General features: G+C 41.7%; 1 protein-coding gene across 10 annotated transcripts in view; it reads left to right on the top strand.

Annotated features, from left to right (window-relative positions):
• Positions 1-12,772, top strand: part of ATXN7L1 (ataxin 7 like 1) — a 75,794-nt gene that overhangs the window by 19,912 nt on the left and 43,110 nt on the right. For 7 of the 10 annotated variants that reach the window (XM_053407255.1, XM_053407256.1, XM_053407252.1 and 4 more), the window contains one exon: positions 11,869-11,973. The exons of 1 other annotated variant lie outside the window; for it this stretch is intronic. In XM_053407255.1, the coding sequence (XP_053263230.1) occupies positions 11,869-11,973 (105 nt within the window). Of the gene's footprint in view, positions 1-6,214; positions 6,246-11,868; positions 11,974-12,772 lie in introns of those variants that run through there. 2 more of the 10 variants (XM_053407258.1, XM_053407261.1) reach the window with 2 other exon arrangements.

Here is a 12,772-nt window from a genome sequence, read left to right as displayed (position 1 = left end):
GTCTTTTTAGACTGTAAGCCTGAGGATAGGGACATCTTTCTTTCTTTCTTTCTTTCTTTCTTTCTTTCTTTCTTTCTTTCTTTTCTTTCTTTCTTTCTTTTCTTTCTTTGCCACTCTGAGAACCTTTTCTGATGAGGAGAAGGATAAAACATGATTTTAAAGTAAATGTATTTACAGGAATCAGTCGTTCCCAATTGAATCAGAGGTGAACTGGATCAAAAAGGGGACGATGTAAAGAAACGTTACTTTCTTCCATCGGAAACAAGATTTATTTGCTGGAGTGGTTGCAACATTGTTGCAACATATTATTTCCTGAGCCCTGCGACGTGTTGTTTACTCCTCCATTTTCTCAATCACCTAATTTATATTCTCCTTTGGACTCCTCCAGAGGCCATGCCTGCACCACAAGAACTTGTTATTTAGTGTGTGTGCTGTACATTTACATTAGCTTACTTGTCTATTAGTTTCCTAAACTTCAGAAGGGCCATAGCTCAGTGGTACAGCATCTGTTCTACATGCAGAAGGTTCCAGGTTCGAACCCTGGGCGTATCCCTGCTTTAGGGTTGCCATACATCCAGATTTTCCTGGACACGTCCAGGATTCAAACAGCGAAAATAGCGTCCGGGGGAATGTTTTAAAAAGGCCAAAATATCTGGAGGTTTGGGTGTGCAAAAAGCTGTACCCTGGAAGCGGAAGTGACCAGGCACTCGTCTCTTCAGGTTCTGGAGTTCCCATATGCAAGAGCCCTTACGCTACCTTGTAAAAATCAGGTGTGCTTTGGGAAGGTGTCGGAGAAGGTGCTCCCAGTCTACCGGCAAAGGTGTTTGCACAGGAGGGGCCCAGAACAAGGCTTGGATGGCTTAACGTAGTTCTGGAGATTGTGCAAAAAAATACATAAGTATCTCTTTCCTTACCTGGGCATACTAACTCATGAGAGAGAGAGAGAGAGACAGAGAGAGAGAGAGAGAGAGAGAGAGAGAGAGAGAGAGAGAGAGAGTGTTACTGCCATCACACTGCCATTCAGTGTAGACCAGCCTTTCTCAGCATCTGTGGTCCAGATGTTGGTGGACTACAACTCCCACCATGGTGACCTGGCTTGGCAGCTTCGTCTTTTCCTCAACTGGTGTATAAAAATAAAACTCCTCAGAAATTATGTTAAATCGTGAATTGCATCATAGATGAGCAGCACAACTTTTTTTTAAAAAAAAGTCCTAATAACAGCGAAATCAGTGAAAAGGCCTCTGAGAACTGTGGAGGGGGGGTGTCAGCTGTGATGTACTCTGATTTGCATGTGTGATCTGTGAGAGTGTTCATACTTTCTGTTGTACGGAGAATTCATAACAGAGAGAACATCTGCTTTTCAAACAGCCACAGGTTTGACCACAAAAAGTAGCATACAAAACCAGGTGTTGAGAGTAAGCTGCTGGTTCCTAATACAGTGGTACCTTGGGTTACATACGCTTCAGGTTACAGACTCCGCTAACCCAGAAATATTACCTCGGGTTAAGAACTTTGCTTCAGGATGAGAACAGAAATCGTGCTCCAGCGGCGCGGCAGCAGCAGGAGGTCCCATTAGCTAAAGTGGTGCTTCAGGTTAAGAACAGTTTCAGGTTAAGTACGGACCTCTGGAACGAATTAAGTACTTAACCTGAGGTACCACTGTACTGACACAGAATTATGATTTAAAAAGAGGAACTTCTGGAAAGTCATGAGGAATGAATGAAGTGGAAATGCAGGAATCACTTGTCTTTACTGTTGCAATATACAGTTATTAATTCACACTTGTGTGTATGAAAGTGGATTTTTGTGGATGGGGGCAGATACAAAATCTAACCAAATTTAAATGTGCTCAAAGCAATTGCTGTTGTGTTTAACGCTGCTACAAGAGAGTAAGAAATATCTCTTCCAAACCTCTTTCTTCAACAATTACCATGTAATATTAGTAATCCATTTTGAAAATTTGCTTGCTCATGATGTTATGGTGCTGATTACCTTTGAGTATTATAGAAAATCACAGTATATTATAGCATAAAGTTATGTAGTACTTTTTCCTCCTAAATAAATAGTTTTGCTAATGTTTTCAACGCTTACATATCCTTTGACCAAGTTCTTGCTGGGGTAGCAAATTTGGGTCTTATGAGAACCACTTTAGACAGTGAATGGGGGCTCATTTGCTGGTATGTTGGTATGAAAAAAAAATTTTACACATAAGGAACCAGTAAGTTAATCAGAATGTTTTTCCCTGACGTTCTAGTTTTCCAACAGCAGAGATTCTTATTTATTGTATTCTTTGGAATGGGGAAGCGTTCAGTTATGTGAGCCCAATTGCAGCCTGAAGTTGTTACAGTCCACACACGAGGTTACTGTCTTGGTGGGAAACTAAGACATTTTAGTGATGCGCCAAAAAAAATAAAAATATAGACAGTTAATCGTCCTGACACCTTAATTGCTAAACCTTGATAGGTCCTCCTCTTTTCCAGCTCTTTTAATTATTTGAGGCTACTAAAGCAATCTTTATTATTATTATTATTATTATTATTATTATTATTATTATTATTATCATTAAAGGTTTTCTTTGGTTACAGTTGTCTCTAATTGCTCACCAAAGGCAGCTAATGGTTCTTTCAATAGCACCATTTCTGGGCAGAAAGGTTTCTGCTGTTGTGCACCAGTAGTTTATATACAGGATGAGAAAATTGTTAACTTTGCGGGTGGTCACCTGGCTTCAGTGTGCTCTGAATAAAAGAGTTTTCCAAAAAGCCCGCCTTCAAGGTTTGCTTGCTATACATGCCAGGAAGCTGGAGAAGGAGAATAAGAGGGTTAAAAAACTTGAAGCTGTTCTCCCCACTGCCCTGGCATTGCTTCCCTCTCATTACTCCCTAGCAGAGAGAAGTGAGTCTCTTTGCCATGTGATACCTGTATCAGAGTTCATATGGATGTAAGAGGGTAACTACAATCGGCTTATGGTATTAAATGGCGTGAGCGAGGATTCTTTCTAGGTCTGCAAGGCTGTGGATATCCATCATGGATTGTTCGTTTTTGTTTTGAAGAAGGGTTCTTTTGGTGACTGTGGGGCAGATAAGAGAAAGTTTGTGCTTCTCTGTTGTTGTTTCGTCGTCTCCAACTCTTCGTGACCCCATGGACCAGAGCATGCCAGGCACTCCTGTCTTCCACTGCCTCCTGCAGTTTGGTCAAACTCATGTTGGTAGCTTCAAGAACACTGTCCAACCATCTCGTCCTCTGTCGTCCCCTTCTCCTTGTGCCCTCAATCTTTCTAGTACAGTGGTACCTCTGGTTGCGAACGGGATCCGTTCTAGAGGCCCGTTTGCAACATGAGCAGAATACAACCTGCAGCGGCGCGTCTGTGCACGCACGGGTTGCGATTCGCCACTTCTGCACATGTGCTTGATGTCATTTTGCACGTCTGCGCATGCACGAGCGGCGAAACCCGGAAGTAACCCTTTCCGGTACTTCCGGGTCACTGTGGGACGTATCCTGAAAGAACATAACATGAAGCGGACATGAGGTATAACTGTATGCTGTAATGTCCTTCTTAAAGCTGGGGGTTGGGGAAGCTACAACAACCGTTACAGTGGTACCTCTGGTTACGAACTTAATTCATTCTGGAAGTCCGTTCTTAACCTGAAACCGTTCTTAACCTGAGGTACCACTTTAGCTAATGGGGCCTCCCCCTACCACCGCACCACCGCTGCACGATTTCTGTTCTCATCCTGAGGTAAAGTTCTTAACCCAAGGTACTACTTCCGGTTTAGCAGAGTCTGTGACCCAAAGTGTTTGTAACCCGAGGTACGACTGTATTTCAATTTACTCTGCAGTTCCCTCCTCCAAGTGCATTGTTCATGTTGGTAAAGCCTTCCTCTCAACTTGAACATGTATGTGCTTCCTCAAGCCATTTGTGTAAAAGAAGCTGTGCACCGCAGAATGCATTTCATTGCTGGCTCACAGTGGATGGGGCAAAAGCATTTGAGTTGGTTCACCTCTGTAAATGTTATAGAAGAGGATTGTTGGCTGTGTAGTACACATTCATAGGATCTTAGAGTTGGAAGGCGCCTGTGCTTAACTTGAGCAACGTGGTCCAGGTCCGGTCCTGAATCCAAGGATTCCACGAGGAGTCACTCCAACAGGGCCAAGGCAGGAAACCAGGCTAGGTCAGGCACAGGGTAACAGGCAGGTAGCAGCAGTGTTACTCCCGCAACCTGGGGCAGGGTCCAGCAGCCTTTTATCTCTGTTGGGGTAACGGCTGGTCCTGATCCCCCGGTGACTCACCTCCCTGTCTCGCCCGAAGGGAAGCACTCCTCCTGCGAGTACTCAGGTCTCTCCTTCTCTCAGACCTGAGTCTCTGCAACTTGGGAGATGTCGGTGGGTTACTAGACCCAGAGGCCGCCTCAGCCTCTCCTGACCCAACTGGTAGTGGAGCAGCTATAAGTGATTACCCAGCTGAAGGCAATGAGGTAATCCCCGCATCTGGAGCCAGAGCAGGCTCAGGCCCCTGACTTGGCCCAGCTGGGGTTTGTTGCATGGGAACCTGTGCAGACTGGGACTCTTCAGGATCAGGCCGTAGACTCGGTTCAGATGCCGCCTGAGGCAGAGGATCCGGTGCGGACCGAGACTCCTCCGGTTCCGAGTCCGAGTCCCAGGCCATCACAGCACCCAAGGGTCATCTAGTCCAACCTCCTTCAATGCAGGAATCTCAGCATCCATGACAGGTGGCCATCCGACCTCTGCTTAGAAACCTCCAAGAAAGGAGTCTTGTGGGAGTCTGTTCCACTGCCAAACAGCTCTTAGTGTCAGAAAGTTTTTCCGACTGTTTAGTCGGAATCTTCTTTCTTGTAGCTTGAAGCCATTGCCTCGAGTCCTACCCTCCAGAGAAAACAAGCTTGTTCCCTCTTCCATGCACTGAAATATCTTCCTTTCACATTCTGGTAAACATAGGTATTTCAGACAGACAGACAGACAGACAGACAGTTCCCCCACCCCCTGTAAGAACCAGAGCCCTTGTTAAGTTGCCTTTGGTCACATGATATTGCAAATAAGGTAAAAGAGAATACCTTCTTCCCCTAATGCTTCTTTACTTCTGCAGCAGTGTTTCTGCTTTTCATAAACCCTCCTATGCTTGTAAGGAGTCCGTTACTAATACGATATTGGAATCAAAGAGTTAAGTCATAACGGTGTAAAATTTAGGCAAATGAAAGTGGTGTGCAATGTTAAATGAAACTTTATTATTTGAAATGCAGAAAGATGGTCTCTGGAGTCTATTATGGGCCTCATTGTTAGCAATTCAGTTTACCTTCAACTAAAAAGCTTCTGAAAGTATGAATTTTTTTTGGGGGGGGGGACAAAAAACCTGAATCTTTCATACCTTGTTTTAACTTTTCATCAGCATAGATTCCTATTGTGTTGTTAAATGAAATATTTCACTATGTGTGAGTCATCAACACCCCTTCCCCCCATGTTGTTGAGATAAAGTATTTGATTGCCCCCCATTCACTTTAATTGGAGGCTAACAGTCCACTTTGTCTTTCAGCGAAATCCTCAGTGTAAGAACAGAACCAAATTTCAGAGATTGTGGGGTTTATTCTGAGGGTTTCCATTTCAGCCTTTTTATTGTAGGAGAGTTTAGAAAGTGTGAAATAGCAAAGGGTTTTTTTGATGGGAGGAGGCAGGGGTTTTTTGGGGGGGGGGAGCACACACACTTTTGGGGTCAGCTATGGCCCACAATACATAGTAGGGTTATGGTCTAAGTTAGTCTTAACAGGCAAGACAGGATTTATTTTTACAAATATATCTTTATTGGAGAATAAATCTGTTTCCTACTTTTGATAATGTCTTATTTCTATAGTTGTTAAGTTGGTAAAATACATGTGTATTTTCTAAGAATGCTACTGCAGTGCAGTAAAATTGGAAATCTTAGCTGCATGTGTGTCTGTGATGTGGAATTTAAAATGTAACGCACCTTTCCTATTTGGCCTGTTTAATTGCTACATTCTCAGGTTCATCCCTGGATCTGTAGCAATTTTACATTGTGCTGTTGTGAATATTAGAGCGTCTATTAAGACAGTGTGATCCATTCATTTCCTGTTGGGATTCTGTTGGAGAAATGTCTGGTGGATTGTGCCTCTTGGCATTAACCACAAATGTGCATCGTTGCTTCAAAATACTAAGTAAAGGACATGAACTTCTTGTTTCCTTTCAGTGGTGAGAAGATAGCAAGATTCCTGAGCCAGGTAATCTTAACTCTGTACCACAATGTGAGATAGTAAAAATAACCGAGATCTCTGTTCAGCCCTTTTCAACTAATCTGTCAATGTATTTCTCACACATTCATGAGATCATGGTTGGCCATCCTCATTAAACAGGCCACACTTCACTCTGAATGCATTCTGGTGAAAAAGCAATTGTCTGTGAATATTATCTTAAAATGGGCTCAGTATAACAAATTGACCGTTGCCAGAGAGGCTTAGCCCTTTAATTATGTGCAGCACCATGGCTTTACTGTCTGAGAACAGACAGGTCCAAGAAATTCAGCAATTTAGTGACAAACAAATGGTTTTCATCCCTCGCGATGGGCCTGTGGATCTGTTGTCACTTGTGGCTTCTACGTGGTGGACTTTGTCATGAATAGTTGCAAAGGAAAGGGACCAGAGAACAGTGCGCAAATACAAAATATTGTGCTGTAGGTCGTGTCTTTTGGGACTTAGTATGCTTGCACTGTTCTATGGCACATATATTACTGTCTTTCTAAATAAGATACAGCACAACTTTCAGTGTGATCTGAAGTGTGTTGACTTCGAAGACCCACTGGTTTTCAGTATGTAGTTACTTCTGAGTAACTGTGCCTGGAACGAGGGTTTTCTCAGGTGCAACCAGGCTGGTGCTTTTGCAGTCCCTTCCACCTCAAAGCCTGAAACCTTTATGAGGTTCCCAGGCCTCTGAATCCATCTTTTGCTTCTCACAATTGTGGGCAATTTAAGGGGAGGTCAGTAAGCTAGTTGGATGCCTTGCCTTCTCCCTCTCCCATTGATTGATCAGATGCATTTCAGGTAATTTTTAAATCTGTTTTAGTATTTTAACTTTGTTTTAAAGCGTGGTTGTGAATTTTTCTTCATGCTTTATCTTTTTGTAAACTGCTTTGAGGTGGGGTTTTTTAACAACCAAGTGGTGCATAAGTTTTATGAAATAAATAAAATAAATAATTTTGTGTTGCATATAAAACGCTCAGCCTGTAAAAAGCTCAGCTTGTCAAAGATAGGTAGCTTTTTGAAGCGGTGGGTGCATTTCCCTACATGATCCTAGGATCCCTTTATACATTACGTAATTTTTAGGTACTCACTTAAAAAATATATAAACTTGTGAATATGGCAAGTACGTGTATTACAGAAGTGCACTTGTTGGAGAGCCATGATTGGCTGCACCTTGCAGAGCTCTTTGGCAAAATTGGGTTTTCCTTTCTGACCCATAGAGGAATTGTTTGGGAATATCTCCCATTCCAGGGCTTTTCCAAACAGCTGAATTTTGCTGCTTTTGCTTGATTCTCTCCCCTCACCCTCCACACACACACACAGTTTATGTGAAAACAGTTCACAAATCTTGGCACAATTGCTAAAGAAGTTTTAAAGCTTTGCCAAGAGACTCTCTTAATGACTTGCTGGATTTCTTTTGTTATCTGCTTTAGTGCTATCTCCTCCGCAAATAATTTGTCTGTGCTTCCCATGTTTGCTTTCACCCAAAGGGGATGTATTTGTCCGAAAGCCAAATGTTGCCTTGTTACTACTTATAACCAGAGTGTTTTTTGCAGGTGTCGAACTGCAAATCTTTTAACCTTTCCTCATTAAACCTGTTTGTTTGAGCACTCCTCTGCCCACTGAAAGCACATGCCCCCAACTTTACCCCCACTAAATGAAATCGGGATCCCTTCTAAGATTAATGAACTTGCAGGGCCAGCATGCCACATTTTTAGTGATTTCTGAGTTATTTACTTGGAAATTGTTGCTCCATTCTAGGTGTGTGTTCCACTGTGGGGACGTAAGAGTGTGATTCCTGTGAGAGAGTCATACAGCTAAATTGGTATAATTCACTTGGAACATCTTGACCTTATTCAAAGGGTAATGATAGGATTGCATGGTTCCAGTCTTTGAATTCTTGTTAGTCCTGAATACTTTTTCTGTGATTTGAGTAGTGTGAGTCAACTCTATTGTGTAAAATCCAGGTTAGGTCTTTAAATTATCTTCTCCTTGGAAGTGTGTGTGTGTGTGTACAGATAAATATATCTACATATTTACAATAAAAGAGCACACAGAGGACATATGTATAACTTCAAACCACAAATCATTTCTAGTTTCATTTGGGACGACCATCATTTTATCAAAAACAATTATTGTGATGTTGTTCAAATATCCTCATTTAAAATGCCAATAAATGATTTGGAAATCTAAACATCTATTCTGAGTCAGCTATGAGAGAACATTAAAACAAGCACTCTTGCAAACAAACAAACAAACAAATCAGGAAACAAAATGAATGTATTTGATCTGCTATAGTTGTGCAATTATGGGTTTTTTTCCAGGGGGAGAGGAAATATTGCCAGTAGTTTTATACGCCATCTGTGATTGCGCTCCAAAGCAGGAGGGAAAAACTAATTAAGTATCTTACCTTTATAAAGAGTTACTTTGAAGACCCACTATTCCTTTTTTACCTCCTTTTTATGAGCTTACTTTAACCAAATTACAGAACTGAATGGTGGCAGTGAATTTGTTCTTCTGTAAGTGAGCATGGAGTCTAGAGTCTCATTTTTCTCCCTAGGAATCTGAATTGGGATTATGCTGCTGAAGAAAAGCCAAGTTAAAGGGGATGGGAGCCCCACTGGTAAACTGGTTTGCTTGGGGTAATAAAATCATTTGAGAAGATAAGATGAATTTGCGTTTGAGCTTAATCGACAGAGCAATCCTTCTTCCCCAGTACAGGGAGAAAGATGCCACCCCATGTTCACAGCACCCATGGCAACACCATCTGTGCCCACCTGTCATGGGCACCCAGGGACTCCCCCATGTTGGCTGGACGTGAAGGACACCCAGCTCATAAGTACTGTGTTTGAACACAGAAAGGGAAGAAAAGGCATGTAAGCCAGGCATGCCAAAGTCCGTTTTGGGGGCTCTGTGGAAGATTTGCCTGGGGTAAAATCCTAAAAAAACCTCAACAACTTCAATCCCCCAGGAAAGCTCAACAACTTCAACCCTTAAAAAGCTCGACAAATTCAACTTCAATTCCAACAGCCCTCACAGCCCTCCACTTCATCAAATCTGACCCTCTTTGAAAAAATTTGGACACCACTGTTGTAAGCCATCTTGATGGTTCTCAGAGGACCAAAAAGAAGGAAACAAATGGGGGGGGGGGAGAAATGAAGTGGTTTTAAGTGCATTAGCTCTAAATATTTTGACTGCAGATAGGATGGTAACACTGCCAATGCCCTCCCACATATTTTATTTTCAACACTGTCGAGTTATTTGCCGTTTTCCCCAAATTACACATTATTGAGGTGAAATTTCATACCTTTCAGTCTGAAAAGCGATTTCTTATGAAAAAGTTCCACCACCTCGTTAAGTGTGTGTTTAGCTGTGGTAGCAATCACTGGTGCAGCCCCTCTGTGCTTTTAAAACTTCAAACCTGTAATCCTCTTTAGTGAATCTTTATAAAGGCTGTTGAATTGCATCATCTCATTGGATTGGGTGCAATCTATGGGACGTTGGGTGTCTAAATTTTTTTGTGGTCTGTAGAATTCAAGTGCACAATTATGTGCTCTAGGCTCGGTCGCTTTATTTTCAGCGAATCTTAGGCACACAGCATTTTCTCTGTGTTGCGCCTTGAATGTGTTAGCATCTAACATTGCAACTTCTTCTACTGTTAAATCTAGTGTGCTGGGGGTTTTGTGGGCCTCTGTTGGACAACTTGAATTAAAAGCTGGTGGCATTTGTAATAAAACTGTCAGGAGAAATGGACAAAATTCTGTTTTCTCATAGGTAAGATGCAGAGGGCTGCTTTAGGAGTCAAGAGTAGGACTTTGGAAGTGGTACAAGTAGTGATACAGGATGGTGTACACCGCATTGACATCGTGCACAGAATAGCCCCCCCTTTTTAAGGTGTTGCTGGAGTTAAATGGACTCTCAGTTAGTCTAACCATTCAGTAGTTCCACTTTACCATTCATTTCAACAAGGGGTAATCGAAATACTGATTGCTTAAAATTAAAGCTTTAAAAGAAAGAAAGAGTTGAAATTGTGGCAGGAGAAGAGATGGAACACCAGGGAATGACTGACCTCATAATCATTGAAGAATGGATGGAGTTGGTAGTTCAGGCTTTTTAGAAAATGTTAGGGATATTTCAGACTGTGGCTGGTGTTCGCTGCAAGCCTATTAGCATGTGAGAGTTAAGAATTGCCCCTTATCTGAGAACCTGTTAGGTCACTAACTGAAGTCGCTGGAGGTGACTGATAAATAGAAAGGGTCGGATCCCAAGGTTCCTTTCCTCTGGCTGAAAGAGCCTTCCTCCTGTAGAATAAGGAAGCCTTTGAATTCAGAATACTGTGTTTACTCGAATCTAATGCTCACCTTTTTTGGCCAAATTAGGTTGCGAAAATTAAGGTGTGCATTCGATTTGATGGCACATTTACATTTGCCAGCAAATACTTTTTTTGGTTTCAAGGTTCTGAAAATTGAGGTGCACGTGCCATTCCATGGCACATTACACTCGAGTAAAAACGGAATTTGCAGATAGTGAGCTTTTTATGCTTATTAGTGAAAAGCAGTGTGCTAGGCCTCATGTTGGCAGTTATTGACCATTGCATTTTAAGCTGAATCATCCTCTTTCTTTAAGAGTGAAAGAGAATGCCTTATAGGTATATTGCTGCATATACTATATTTTAAAAAGAGACTGGGGCAGTGAGATTACAAGTACTTTAAGTGGCATTTTGGGGGATGACACAGTAACTCCTGCACAGATGCACCATCACTGCTCTCTGTGTTGAGACCATGACTCGTATTTGATTTCTGTTCCGTGGATGTAGAAGTCCGAGGGCGGACTAAACTAGTCATTTTTTTTCTGCTGATTGTTTCCTAATTAGCTGAAGAGTTCTCCCAGGTTTGTTGTTGATGGAAAATTCTATGCCAATCATTTCTATACCTCACCCCTAGGTTGTAAAAATTAATGAGAAAAGTGAAGGCTGCACCTCAGCAGCTTAAGTGTGTGGAAACAATGGGTCCTTGGCCAGGAGTTCATTTCAGTCTGCGTTGTGTTGGATACATCCTTGGGAATACCGGTTGAGGACTGGTACTCAGCACTGACATTTCCTGTGACTACCAACACAAGCAGGGGAGATTTCTCCTGTTCCCCTTTCTGTCTTGCCTTGCCACTAGTTCCTGACTCTCTTAAGATTTCATCAGGAGCCAAACTTTATATGACTATAACTTTGGTTAAGCTTCCTTCTTGAAATAACTTCAGAAATTGATTCTTTTTTTCTTTTGGGATGGGGGTGATGATAATTGCATTGGTTCTTCTTTTACTTGAACGCCAGTTACCTTTGATAGTCATAGTGATTAGTGATTGAGCATGTTGTTTTTTTCACTGTGGTAATCAGACGTCCCATCCCTGGTATACTAAAAAGGAAAAATATATAGACTTTACAGAGTTAGAAAAGCTGTATTCCTACGATTCTCTTCTTTGTAGTGATACTAATATTTTTTTCCCTGAGTGTCTTTTTAAAATACAGTATGGTGGAATTTTAACTTTTTCTTTAAAAAATTTTTTTGAAAGGACAACTTCTAATACTTGTATATATATATTTTTAACTTTCCCACAGATATGCACTTATTTGGCCATTATCCAGCTCATGATGATTTCTATCTAGTAGTGTGCAATATCTGCAATCAGGTAGTCAAGCCACAGGTTTTCCAGTCACACTGCGGTAAGTGAAAACTTTTGTTCCTGGATTACGGGCTCGCTGTACATGTCCCAAAAGAAATGGTGCATTAGCAGTTAACTTCCTCCTTCCTCTTTTTCAAGCTGAACTTCTCATCTTGTTAAACCACTTGAAATTCACTTACCTTGCCGAGGTTGGAACCCCAAACGCACAGAAAACACTTTTTTTTAAGGGTGGGATGGCAGGTGCATGTTTGTTGCTCATCAAAGCCAGTCCAAAAAAATCTGTTGCCTAGGAGAGAAAATCCAAGTGGCATTTCCCTTCCTGCTCGTTGGGGTTTATTTATTTATTTCATTAAATGTATATAACGCTTGATGGTAGAAAATAAACCTCAGGGCAGTTTACGAAAAAGATAAAGCAAAAAAAAAAAAAGAAGACAAAAATTTACAACATACAGAAGGTTAAAAGTTGCAATAAAATAGACTAAAACAATTTTAAACTCCTACAAACTTTCTAAACATCTGTGCAGGCTTTCAACAGGTGCCAAAAGGAATACTGCCACATGGTAGGCACGGTTATGTCTACTGACCAGTGTTAGGTTTGCTGCAGAGTGAGATTTGCACCACTTGTGCTCTGGTCCTCATCCAGATTGTCTGGAAATCCTCAGAGTAGCGAAGGGATGCTTGGGCTTCCAAACACCAAGGAGGATGCTCAGGAGTGATCATATTAACTGCCCAGTTCATTTTGCCGTAATCAGCCTTCCCTTGCTGCCCCTATTCCTTTAAATGTCAGGGACTATTCCCTGCGCTAACTCCTACCAGAGCATTTAGGAACACACCAAGTT

Source organism: Podarcis raffonei, chromosome 10, assembly GCF_027172205.1.
Source record: "Podarcis raffonei isolate rPodRaf1 chromosome 10, rPodRaf1.pri, whole genome shotgun sequence".
Classification (NCBI taxonomy): Eukaryota; Metazoa; Chordata; class Lepidosauria; order Squamata; family Lacertidae; genus Podarcis; species Podarcis raffonei.
Note: the sequence above shows the minus strand (reverse complement) of the source record. Positions and strands in the feature narration are given on the sequence as shown.